The sequence below is a fragment of the Uloborus diversus genome, unplaced genomic scaffold (genome assembly GCF_026930045.1).
Source record: "Uloborus diversus isolate 005 unplaced genomic scaffold, Udiv.v.3.1 scaffold_15, whole genome shotgun sequence".
Classification (NCBI taxonomy): Eukaryota; Metazoa; Arthropoda; class Arachnida; order Araneae; family Uloboridae; genus Uloborus; species Uloborus diversus.
Window position 1 is genome coordinate 1,839,419 of NW_026558209.1, and position 14,311 is coordinate 1,853,729.

The following is a 14,311-nucleotide window of genomic DNA, read 5'->3' on the forward strand; positions in this document are numbered from 1 at the left end:
CAAAAAAATCTAAGAATTTAGTTTTGAAATTATCATAATTAAGCTCAGAAGATAGATCCGGGCAGTTTATCAAGTGGTTTAATGCGTCACCTCGGATTCGTGATTTTATAACAAACAATTTCTCTTCATCGGAACAATTGGATGCGGTGGTAAGACTATCAACTAATTGTACAAAATATCGGGATGTGACAGCAGAAGAGTTATCGAATTGTGGGATAAGGGACTGAAAGGTGGCTAGTTTTGAAATAATGGGGAGGGAATTAGCACCAGCGGGAGGATTTTCGGAGTTTGTATTTTGCATGATTACAATTTTTTTTCTTTGGCAAAATATTTCAATAAACAAATAATAACGCAATAAATTTTCTCAAAAGAACAAAAATAAAATACATTTTCAATATCGATCCGTCATAATAGAGAAAAATTAAAGCGATAAATAATAATTTCATTTCACAAAAAAATCAGCAAGTATAAATTCAAACAAAAAAAATTTCAAGAGCCTTAAATTGTTTTTAGACATGACTACGTAAAGAAATAGACACCATTTAAAATCCGAGAAAATAATTGAGTCTTATTTAAAAGTGATATAATATTACAAGTATAAAGTGATAAGATGAATCCAACTATAATGAATGCAAACAAAGTAATTTCTCTAGCAAAATAGAAAAAGTCACGGTATCATTTAATGTTGCCTTTGACTAAATTAAAAATCGCGTAATCAATAAACATTCAAATTTGCACATCATTTACTGTTGCCGTTCACTAACATAAATTTCGCGTCGTCAATAACCGTTCGGAATTGTCACGGCACCATTTACTGCTGGGCCGATACCCCATATTGGAGTTCGTACAATGCGTTGTGTTATGATTTGGTGGACTTTTGGACTGTAGGAAAAATAGTTGGATTCATTTTTGCACCTTGAAAGTTTATTAAATAAAATAGTACATATACAGTTCTAAACTAAGCTTAGATATTTAGTTAGGAGTTAAATATTTATATTCAAAACATTAAAGATTTCAATAATTAAGTACATCATGATTCTGCTCTCCAAAGGAATTAAACTTTAATCTACTGGTTTAAATTAAGTTGTGCGAAGTGGGAGCTAGTATTGTACGTACCAAGATTTCAGTCCCCTATCAATGAAGTAATCCAAAGGCACTCGTTTCTATCATGACTCCGGACAAGACGTCTCGGAGAAACACCCAGAGCTCGGAAAAGCTCTTCTATCCTCCAAACTCTATCCTCTCTCTCCCAAAACTATCTCTTCTCCTCGAAAAATCTTAACTCCTTGTTTTATACTGGGGGATAAAGTTCCCTGATCGGGGCACATTCTCTGGGGATCATAGTTCAACATCTGGAGATCCAGCTTCCAGGAAAACCCTATGCTTTATGGGGTACGGAGTGTCGCAAAGTGTCAGAATGGAATTTTGTTATTCCCAAGTCTTCTATTTTATGGGCTCGAAAATGTCAGAACTTCAGAAGTTATATCCTACAGCTATGACTCGGAAAGGGGGGAAAATGTTTGAAATTGTCCGAAAGAAGCTAACCCCCTTTTGACCCACTGCGGGTGTCACAGAAAATTCCAAGTGTCGCTTACTCAAAACAAGCGGAGGGAAACTTTCCCGCCAAAATGTGTTTATTTCTAACTCTCTATGTTATGAGATGCAACTGCTCGGGGGTCTGAACTTATTTCCTGCACGGGAAAAATGTACCGCCGCGCCGCGACAAAAAGGTCAACTCTTCTTAACCTAAAAGACGTTTAAAAATGCGAGGGAGGCTATTTGTAGCGGAATGAAGGTTCAGGGGATAGATATCCCTTTCCCGGCATGTGGGGCAGAAGGTCAAAATCGGCCCCACAATATAATAGTTTCGCACCTTCATGATTTATTAAGAAAACTCCATAAGCAGCTTCGAACACATTGCCAAAGCAAACCTAGAATTGCAAATATGTATCACGAATTTTACGCGCTTGCAAAGCAAGTAGTTCATACTCATTCGCTCTCTATGGGAGCTGATTAGCATGGACAAATACGCATTCAGTATTCGAACGGAAGCCGATACACTTTATTAATACGTTCAGTCAATCTTTGAACTGGTAGCTAAAAATATTTTTCACTACTGTGAGAAACTGCATTCGCGCAATGTGTAGCAATTCAGAGAACGTTTTGACGATGTTACTTGATTTTTCCGATAAGTTGATAAAAACCACTGAAATCCTGAAACGTTACACGGAAATACTCAGAAACGTTTCGGAAATTTTTTGCTGTGTACTTACTTCGTCCAATGGTGCAAAATAACTTGAAAGTGGTAGGTAAAGTATCATAATGTTGAAATTAAGCATTAACCAATATACAGTTTTTGTATGCACATTTTATTCATCTCAGATTTAACTATAGTTTTTAATCAATGACTTCTCACAAAATATACTACATACATTGATAAGCTATTATAAAGTGGAATTTTATGAATAAGTTAGATAACATTGATTTCAAACTATTGTTTCGATTATTTTAAATTATTAATATTGAAAATTATCTTTGTACTAATTTGTTCACGTTACTTATGGTTAATGTGTCTTTTGCTAACACGAACAGATTTGATGGTTTTTCCACACCTGAAGAGGTTACATGTAATTACCCAAGGGAGAAACACCTACTTTCCTTGTCCAAATCGACATTATTGTTTGGCCTTGAGATCTAGTAATGGTTATCGCGAAGGCAAAGCGAAGCGGAATATGAAGCCTTCTAAGTTGTATTGGAGATTCTGATGATATTAATGGAATGCATGACAGCAGGATGATTCCTCCTTCAAACTTTCCCGTCAAAATTGCTGCTTCAAGAGCATTTCCGGTGACCCTTTTGATAACTATACTTGATTATTTGTGAAAACCTGGGTGGGTTTAAATTATGGAGAAGATTAATTGGTGAATAAATTTTCAACTTGAGATTGTGTAGTGTCATTCCTGGTATATACAGAGAATTTAAAATTTAGTTGGAAACTTCAATGATTTGTTCTAATCAGCAATTGTATCGATTTAATTAAAGTTTTTCAAATTACCGGGCAACAACTGTTGCATTTAAAAGTTTATTGCTTCTGCATCAACGTTTTTTGTTGCCAAAATAACGCGATTCCAGAGGCAATCACAATAAAACAAATTAAATTTATTCGGGAATACACTCTTAATTAGTTAATTTTTTGTCTCAATTGCAGTCCAGAAATTGTCGGGTTAATTGATGTACTGTGTATTTTGATACATTTCAGTTTCACCGTTTGCAATACCCAGCAAATGCTTAGAAAATACTTATGCGAATACATCATTTTGCGTTTGTACTCGCATGTTCGTGGTCAATCGCATCATCTCGACATTACGCTATCAAAACGATTGTTTTAAACATCCGTTGATTTCATCGGAATAACTGGTATTGTCTGCCGGAAGTCCCTAGACAGTATTCAGACAATACCACCTAAAAGTTGATCGTTGCCTTTCAAATCTTGCATAATCCTATGATGTGCTTCGAATGAATGCTTTTACTTATGAACCATATTACACTTATCCCAAATTATAATACAATCTCTTTTGCAACACTACAGCAATTCCGCGTTTTTTCTTTAATGTTACACATTGCGTTTGGTTTGTTATGAATATCTAGTAGGCAACTTTTAAGCTGAATGTGCTGTTCGTCTACCATCTAAAAAAGGTAGCAGCAACTGCAATTTTCTGTTGCGAACGTATTTTTGCAAGAATTAATGATATTAAAAATCTCTTGGGGGGGGGAGAAAGAAAATAAATGTTTTCCGCTTTAATTTGGTAACCTTCCAGAACTTATCCTGGAATATTTTCGAAGAAATCAGTAGTCTTCTTGGTTAAAGTCAGTTATGATTCTGGCACATTTAGATAAGCCAAACGTAGGTTTAATGTAAAAGTCTGGAACCTTCTTGGTTGTCCAGGACAGTTCCCAAAGCATTAATGCAATCATTGCCAACGCGCAGGCAGACTCTCCAGCAAGTAGCTCGAATGTAACTCCTCTGCAACTCTTGCAAAGCTTCGTGATCCAGATATCTTTTCGCATTTATTGGGGGTTGAGTCAATCTGGACGAACCGTAATCGCTCCGAAACCAATACACCTATTAAATACGTTTAGTTAATCTTGATACTGGTGGAGAAAAATATTTTTCACAACGGTGTGAAATCTGCAATTTGTAACAATTTAAGGAAACGTTTTAAAAAATATAGTTGATTTTCTCAAGAAGTGAATAATAACCTGTAATATCCCGAAACGTTATATGGAAGTTCTAAGCAACATTTCCGAGTTTTTTTATTATGGTGTTTTTAGCAGTAAGTCATACGATGTTAGTTTTATCAATTAATTAACTTGCACCGCCATCTATTACGAATTTTTAGAACTAAACAATTAATTCACACTATTATTGCATAATTAATATGAAATTCGCAATAAAAAAATTATAAAAACTATCCTATTTTTTAAGTTGGACCAAATGAAACATAGGTATGAAATTTGAGAAAAATCGGTTGGGTAGTTTCGGAGTTTACCCCGAACAAAAATCGTGACACGAGATTTTTATATATATAGATATATAATATAAGTCTACTACCACCGAAAATTAAGAGTGAAGAGAAGGCGAGGATGCACTTGCCAAAACATACTGATAAGAAAGGGGGTGTTCAAAAAGCTGTTGGGAAAAACCATTCAGTCGGACTAAAAATGAAATAGAGATAGTGGGGTGAACTTTTGAGCGGTTTGTGAGACTGCACGTCCCTTGTTAGAGGTTGATTCTTCATGCGCCTGTAACTTTTCCAGTGCTCCCCCCCCTCCTCCCAAAAATAGTTTAAATTTTAAGAAAGATAGGGAAGAACGACCGGTGAATGAACACCTTGATTGGTTTTTCAAAAAAAAAAAAGTTGAAATCATTTTCATTAGGGGAATTGGCAGTAGCAATTTCTTCATATTTCGAGATAGAAAACGAACAGAAATTGACGTGTTTGTATACTGGTCGAGTGTTTCATTCACTGAGTCGGGACATTTTATTTATTTTTTCATTTCAATCCACCCGCAAAAAAAAAAAAAAAAAAAAAAAAACTGACGCAAAACCATAAAAATTCTCTAGATTGCTAGAATATAATTGTGCAAGGATCAAGTGTTTTTACAGCTATTTGCCAAAACTTTTTTGCATTTTTTAAGTAAGACTATGATTTATTCAAAATAAAATTCCGCTTAAGTGTTCTTTCACTTATCCTAGTTCATTGATTGTTCCTCTGCAGAACAGTCTTAATAAAAGTGGAGCACGAGGTACTTTAAGTACCGGAATTCAAACTAAAGAGAAAGTACTTCCTCAAGGAAATTGACAGAAACGGTTAAGGGAGCCTCAGACTACGGAAAAAGCTGAGTTTTCTTATTATGCTCCTGCCGTGAACCGTACAAATGCATAAAGCAATCTTCGCAGTGCTGTGAGAAAAGGGAAAGTTTAATTACAATTCAGGTGATGGAAAAGTCTTTAAGTGATATTTTGTCACATTAAATATTCGCAAAATGTGTTTTACTGTGGAAATGCTGTTCGAAAAGTAATTTAAGTAAAATAGAAGGTAGTAAGGAGTAATAACATCACAAAACTTGAACACACTTATATATATATATATATATATATATATATATATATATATAATATATATATATATATATATATATATATATATATATATATATATATATATATATATATATATATATATATATATATATATATATATATATATATATATATATATATATATATATATATATATATATATATATATATATATATATCTATATATATAAAAATCTCGTGTCACGATGTTTGTTCGGGGTAAACTCCGAAACTACCCAACCGATTTTTCTCAAATTTCATACCTATGTTTAATTTGGTCCAACTTAAAAGATAGGATAGTTTTTACAATTTTTTTATTGCGAATTTCATATTAATTATGCAATAATAGTGTGAATTAATTGTTTAGTTCTAAAAATTCTTAATAGATGGCGGTGCAAGTTAATTAATCGATAAAACTAACATCGTATGACTTACTGCTAAAAACACCATAATAAAAAAACTCGGAAATGTTGCTTAGAACTTCCATATAACGTTTCGGGATATTACAGGTTATTATTCACTTCTTGAGAAAATCAACTATATTTTTTAAAACGTTTCCTTAAATTGTTACAAATTGCAGATTTCACACCGTTGTGAAAAATATTTTTCTCCACCGGTATCAAGATTAACTAAACGTATTTAATAGGTGTATTGGTTTCGGAGCGATTACGGTTCGTCCAGATTGACTCAACCCCCAATAAATGCGAAAAGATATCTGGATCACGAAGCTTTGCAAGAGTTGCAGAGGAGTTACATTCGAGCTACTTGCTGGAGAGTCTGCCTGCGCGTTGGCAATGATTGCATTAATGCTTTGGGAACTGTCCTGGACAACCAAGAAGGTTCCAGACTTTTACATTAAACCTACGTTTGGCTTATCTAAATGTGCCAGAATCATAACTGACTTTAACCAAGAAGACTACTGATTTCTTCGAAAATATTCCAGGATAAGTTCTGGAAGGTTACCAAATTAAAGCGGAAAACATTTATTTTCTTTCTTCCCCCCCAAGAGATTTTTAATATCATTAATTCTTGCAAAAATACGTTCGCAACAGAAAATTGCAGTTGCTGCTACCTTTTTTAGATGGTAGACGAACAGCACATTCAGCTTAAAAGTTGCCTGTTAGATATTCATAACAAACCAAACGCAATGTGTAACATTAAAGAAAAAACGCGGAATTGCTGTAGTGTTGCAAAAGAGATTGTATTATAATTTGGGATAAGTGTAATATGGTTCATAAGTAAAAGCATTCATTCGAAGCACATCATAGGATTATGCAAGATTTGAAAGGCAACGATCAACTTTTAGGTGGTATTGTCTGAATACTGTCTAGGGACTTCCGGCAGACAATACCAGTTATTCCGATGAAATCAACGGATGTTTAAAACAATCGTTTTGATAGCGTAATGTCGAGATGATGCGATTGACCACGAACATGCGAGTACAAACGCAAAATGATGTATTCGCACAAGTATTTTCTAAGCAATTGCTGGGTATTGCAAACGGTGAAACTGAAATGTATCAAAATACACAGTACATCAATTAACCCGACAATTTCTGGACTGCAATTGAGACAAAAAATTAACTAATTAAGAGTGTATTCCCGAATAAATTTAATTTGTTTTATTGTGATTGCCTCTGGAATCGCGTTATTTTGGCAACAAAAAACGTTGATGCAGAAGCAATAAACTTTTAAATGCAACAGTTGTTGCCCCGGTAATTTGAAAAACTTTAAATTAAATCGATACAATTGCTGATTAGAACAAATCATTGAAGTTTCCAACTAAATTTTAAATTCTCTGTATATACCAGGAATGACACTACACAATCTCAAGTTGAAAATTTATTCACCAATTAATCTTCTCCATAATTTAAACCCACCCAGGTTTTCACAAATATATCAAGTATAGTTATCAAAAGGGTCACCGGAAATGCTCTTGAAGCAGCAATTTTGACGGGAAAGTTTGAAGGAGGAATCATCCTGCTATCATGCATTCCATTAATATCGTCAGAATCTCCAATACAACTTAGAAGGCTTCATATTCCGCTTCGCTTTGCCTTCGCGATAACCATTACTAGATCTCAAGGCCAAACAATAATGTCGATTTGGACAAGGAAAGTAGGTGTTTCTCCTATGGGCAATTACATGTAACCTCTTCAGGTGTGGAAAAACCATCAAATCTGTTCGTGTTAGCAAAAGACAGATTAACCATAAGTAACGTGAACAAATTAGTACAAAGATAATTTTCAATATTAATAATTTAAAATAATCGAAACAATAGTTTGAAATCAATGTTATCTAACTTACTCATAAAATTCCACTTTATAATAGCTTATCAATTTATGTAGTATATTTTGTGAGAAGTCATTGATTTAAAAACTATAGTTAAAGCTGAGATGAATAAAATGTGCATACAAAAAACTGTATATTGGTTAATGCTTAATTTCAACATTATGATACTTTACCTACCACTTTCAAGTTATTTTGCACCATTGGACGAAGTAAGTACACAGCAAAAAATTTCCGAAACGTTTCTGAGTATTTCCGTGTAACGTTTCAGGATTTCAGTGGTTTTTATCAACTTATCGGAAAAATCAAGTAACATCGTCAAAACGTTCTCTGAATTGCTACACATTGCGCGAATGCAGTTTCTCACTGTTGTGAAAAATATTTTTAGCTACCAGTTCAAAGATTGACTGAACGTATTAATAAAGTGTATCGGCTTTCGTTCGAATACGGAATGTGTATTTGTCCATGCTAATCAGCTCCCATAGAGAGCGAATGAGTATGAACTACTTGCTTTGCAAGCGCGTAAAATTCGTGATACATATTTGCAATTCTAGGTTTGCTTTGGCAATGTGTTCGAAGCTGCTTATGGAGTTTTCTTAATAAATCATGAAGGTGCTAAACTATTATATGATACCTACCTAAGTTTACTCTTAAGGCCATGTTTGCAATACTTCTTATGGAATTTTCTAATTAAATCAGAAAAGTGCCAACCTATTATACCTACTTAAGTTTTATCTAATGTTCGGGAAACACGACTGGCTACTAGCGGGAAGATTTCTGAATTTTTCAGGAGGCTTCAAGGAGAATTTCAGAAATGTTACTGAATTTTATCGGAAAACGTTTCTGATTTTTGTAAGGTATCTTACTGGTAGAAATTTGTCACATCAGCTGCCCATTATTTTCCAGGAACAATTCTGAATCGTTTTAACACTGATACTTACTGAATTTAATAAACGTAAGTATAGAAAGTAATGCTTTTACAGTAGAAAAATTTAGTTAGTACTTTAGTAATAATTAGTTAGTTAGTAATTTAGTAGTCCTACTTCGGCCAAACACGACCATTCTCAATTCCCTGTGATTTAAAAATCGACTGAACATTTTCCAGCATTGTTAAAAATATTGATTTGATCGTATAAAAATAATGAGTAAAAATTGATTTTCCATTATCAGCCACAGCAACGCGTGGCTGGGTCAGCTAGTATATATATATATATATATATTTATACAATTTTAAAAAATTCAAGGTCAAAAAACAATTTTCATGAAATTGAAATATTAATATGACATAACCTTGCCAAGTGACATATCATGTGAAAGCCTATTCAAAAATATAAAAAATGACACCTAGTATAACATTCCAGCTCCCATAACAACTAAGGGAAAAGGATTTTTGTATGTACCGAAATGTTACTTTTTGTCATTTTCCCAGTACTTTGGGAGGTCTCACTCAAAAAACTAACTGTTAAAATATCTAAAAAAAAAACTATTTTCTTCAGTCTTCTGGGGGGTAGGCTCAAACCCGTAAACTTTGTTGAACTCGATGATGGGTCAACTTCAGAGGCTCGTTGATTTGGTGTGTGTGTGACCCAAATGTATAAAGAGAAGAATAAGAGTATCAATAATATATCAATTAGTGAAAATATTTAAATAAAATTTTTAACGTATCATTATTTAGTTTGCGTAGAAGTGGCAAACTTTCTGTAAAATCTCACAATTTACAAAAAAAAAAAAAAAAAAAAAAAAGAAAAATTGTCAAGACATGTGATTAACACTTTTCAAAAATCACATCGTACTCAAACTCAATAGTTGATTGGTGATTTGACTAATTTAAATAATTTCTGGAGCAATGAAAGCTACTGGTTAAGTTTTTAATGCTATAAGTTTCACCTATGAATCTTTAAATATTTAACATTTTGTAATTTTTTTTTCCAAGAAAGTATAGTTGTTAAATATATTTTAATATAAAAATTCAACTTTTGCAATTTTTCCAGAAAAAAAATAGAAAAAACTTTTTTTTTTTTTTGCTGCTGTTTTAAAATTTCCATGAATTTTTCATCTCTATTAATTACACTCTGTTCGTGCTGATGACCAAATAATTGATAATACATAGTTACGTTCTTATAGGAACGGTATACGCTCGTTTGGCGGGAGTTTTTTTTTCTCTAACGGAAATTTTAACATTTTTATGACATAATTTTGAGGGTAGTTTTTTTTTTTTTTTTTTTTGTGGAATGTTTAGCAAATTTCCATATCGCCAAATCCGAGAGTTCTGCCTAATTTACGTTTTTATCAAATTTGGGGTGGTGCTCAGCGCAGACCCTGATATGAAATTTTTACTACAGTAAACACCTGTAAAGTTGCCCACCCTTGTAAGTTGACCACCTGTCTATGTTGACCGCTTTTGTCAGGAACATAATTAGTCCTATCTCATATAATGAAAGAAAACCTCTGTAACTTGACCACCAATGACCACTTGACCACCAATGACCACCACCAATGACATCTTGACCACTAATGTACGCCAAATTTGGTCTGGAGTATTGTAAAAAAACCCTTTGTAAGTTGACCACTTGGTTTATTTTCTTAAACTTTTTTCAGCAAATTATTTTATTTTATTATCTATTTATTTATTTATTATTATAATTATTAATTTCTTTTTGATAGCTTTCGAAGAATGTTTTTAATGCTTTGATGACGGACTAGCATTTTACTAACTAAACTGCAGCATGAAGCTTATGCAGCTCTATATTCTCCAAACTTGTTTTTTCATTTGTTGTTCAATTTGAGATAGCTTGTTGTACTCTGTTCAATGAAAATGGGTGTCAGTAGAAAAGTTCAAAGTCTTTTCTTTCAGTTGCAATATGTTATGCCAACACAGGAATTGTGCTACAAAGAGCAGGCTCGGATCTATACATTTTGGGCCCCCCCTGCTACAAAATATGTAGAAGCCCTTCCTAGTGGCCAGCAGTGTCTATTTGTAAAGTAAATAAGTCTTAGTGCTTTTTTTTTTCTCTCTTCAATTTCTAGGGTCGTTAGCCCCTTTTAAGGACATCGCACTGCGGATACGCAGATCTGGGCCTGCTAATGAGTAAAGTTACATGTTTCTGGTGCAAGGGATTAAGAGATTTTAATTGTGCCTTTATGAAGTGGGAGAGTCGAGCTTGTTGCGCTTTGTGCTATAAGTTTTACATAAAAAGGCTTCAAAAAGACAAAAAGAAAGTTAGTTGAACTTGAGATTAATAAAAAAGTATGAAATATTAAAATTGATTTAAAATGGAGAAAGCCAGAGAAAATTAGTTGGCATATATGGAATTTCTAAAACTGCAGTGTCTATTATAGTTAAAAACGAAGAAAAAGTAAAAAAAATTATTTGGATTTTTAATAATTGTTTTACTTTCAATGATGTTAAACAATGAAAGTGAGTTGAACAGAAAGAGTAAGGGTGAATTACTCAAAAAATGAATACATGGTGCAAGAAATGACAAAAAAAAAAAAAAAAATCATTTACCACCCTTTATAAGGTTGACCACCTGTCTAAGTTGACCGCCGAAGTTCTGCACCGCGAGTGGTCAACTTACACAGGTTTCACTGTATTTGCCATGAACCTTAATTGCATACCTGCCAAGCCTTCCGGATTTCCCGGAAGTTTTACGGATTTTTATGTCCTTTTCCGTTTTTTCCGGTTATGAGCGAAATCTTCCGGATTTTTCACGTTTTGTTGGAAAAAAATTGTATCTCGCCAATTTTGGCGCTAACGATTCTTTTGTGGAATGCGGCACCGCGTTTTAGGCCAAGTAGCCCAGGAAAGGTTGCCGTGGGAGAATGGCACGAGAAGAAGCGAGGCAAGATTATGACGTCACGGAGTGATACAGCGCATGACTTCATCGGGATCCAATCAAAGCAAGCGTGGCGGCGGGCAACTAGGGGCACAATTTCGGCGCCGATTATCTTCTCGTTCTCTCAGTTCGAGCTGTTTTTGCTTTGTTCTTTTTTTTTTTAAATGAGTACCAAATGTCATTTCCAAACTTTTAAAGAAAGCAATAAAAGTAATATTTACTAAACGAAAGTAAGTTCAATTGATATGAAATTCATAACTAATATATTGTTAAATGTAAAGAGGATAGGGGTCCTGTTTGATTTTATTTTGCGTTAAAATCTTGTGGATAAAAATAAAAAAATCTTCCGGATTTTTTTTCTCGGAGGTTGGCAGGTATGTAATTGTGATGCTATAGTGGAGTGGAGAAGTAATGTGGTGCTTTAAAGTGCTTTGTTTTGATTTCTGTTTTGGAGTGGGAGCCCCGTAACTAGGTCTCCCGCATTTCGTAACCATATTGCTCGGCAATTCCCGTCATCCGAATAATAGTATTTTCGATTTTCAGCACGAGAAGGGCCAGGGCCTGATAGAGGAGAACGAGGTGTATGCCAACACCCTGGCAGGTGTCTGGATAACCACCGGAAGCATTCCAGTGCTCAGGAGGAATCGGATACACAGCGGGAAGCAGGTGAGCATTTTCCCGATAAAAACTCCAACTACACAAAAAAATTTAAATAGATAGCAACGTACTTGCCAACTCTACTGTTTTTAACAAGAAACTCCCATTTTTTGCTTCCATTTCCCAATTTCCCGTTTTTTACCATTTGCTTCCGTTTTTGCAGTCAATCATCAAAAAGTTTCACTTTCTTCTCAATAGATGGCGCCCCTTTCTAGTCTACCAACGTCATTGAAAAAGAATTTTTCCAATTAATGACTCCGTTAGTAAAAGTTAATTTTTTGGAAGCTTTCCACATCGCATGTTCGACGAAACGCGTGCTTTGCCGAAAATGGCGGCAGATTTCGATCCCTTTGCATCTTGAATATATTTCATTTATTTTGAAAGTTTGAATTTGTTTTTACATGTGCTGCCCTATATCTAGTTATTTTATATTTTATTTTCATAAAATATTTTTTTTTGGGGGGTGGGGGGGATATTAGTAAGTTTTTTCGATACCCATGGCTCTGAGAGGAACCAAACCTAACTACATTGATGAAAAAAATTAAAATAGATAGCAACGTACTTGCCAACTCTACTGTTTTTAACGGGAGACTCCCGTTTTTTGCTTCCATCTCCCGATTTTCCCGTTTTTTACCATTTTCTCCCATTTTTGCCGTCAATCATCAAAAAGTTTCACTTTCTTCTCATTAGATGGCGCCCTTTTCTAGTCTACCAATGTCAGGGAATAAGAATTTTTTCCTATTAATAACTCATTTGGTAAAAATTAATTTTTTAGAAGCTTTCCATACTGCACGTTAAAACAAAGCACGTGCTTTGCCGAAAATCAATGGCAGCCGATTTCAATCCTTTTGCATCTCGGAAATATTTCGATTATTTTTAATGTTTTAAGTTATTTTAACATGTTCTACCCTATACCTATTTATTTTATATTGTTATTTTCATTATAAATTGATTTGCTTTTTTTTTTTCCGATTTTAGTAAACAAATTTTTGTAGCTACTTTACTGGTGGAGACTGGATAATATACGAAACTTTAAGCAAATTCACTCCTTATTATTTAGTTTTTCCTTTGCTACAGCTGTATTTATTACAGCGGGAAGCAGGTGAGCATTTTCCCGATGTGCATGACTCCCAGAGGAACCGAATCCAACTACACTGATGAAAAAAATTAAAATAGATAGCAACGTACTCGCCAACGCTACTGTTTTTAAATATTACTGTTTTAAAATTACTGTTTTTAAATATTTATTCAAAAATTTTTTTTTATTAGATCAAATACTTGTTAACAGGCTAGATAATAGTGCTAAAGGTGCAGATAATTAGTTTATCTGTACATGTATATAACAAAAACAAATTAATACATTTTAGCTTGACTTCCCTCTATTTAAATACTTTTAATGTGTATTCATTTTTATATGTTATTCATTATTATATGTGTGTATATATATATAGTATGTAGTTTGCTGTAGTATAGCATATTACGGCTCTTGTCCCAAAAATCCAATTAAACCAACCATTATATATATATATATATATATATATATATATATATATATATACAGTCGGACCTCCATATATCGAAGTAGCAAATTGCCGGGAAAAAATTCGATGTATAGAAACGATCTTATTTTATACTAAAAATCTCCTAAAACATTAAAATTAAAGCTAATGAATGAACCCAATGTATTAATCTATGAAACCCAATTTCTAATTTATACGAGCATCGAAATTAAATGAAAGTTAATAATTAAAAAAAAAACAGAAATGACAAATTTTTGCGCCTTCATTCTTCGATAATTCAACTTTATCTGCAACATGAGGGGATTTTTGTTTTGACGATGTAATCAAGAGAAAAGTAAAAAAAAAAAATCTACTTAATTTGAAGGA

At 33.5% G+C, this 14,311-nt stretch overlaps 1 protein-coding gene across 1 annotated transcript in view; it reads left to right on the forward strand.

The window, feature by feature from the left end:
* The window catches only part of LOC129233036 (F-box only protein 11-like), a 108,762-nt gene that overhangs the window by 73,543 nt on the left and 20,908 nt on the right, over positions 1 to 14,311 (forward strand). Inside the window, exon 3 of the mRNA XM_054867118.1 lies at positions 12,312 to 12,434. Coding sequence (XP_054723093.1) covers positions 12,312 to 12,434 — 123 coding nt within the window. The remainder of the gene's footprint in view (positions 1 to 12,311; positions 12,435 to 14,311) is intronic.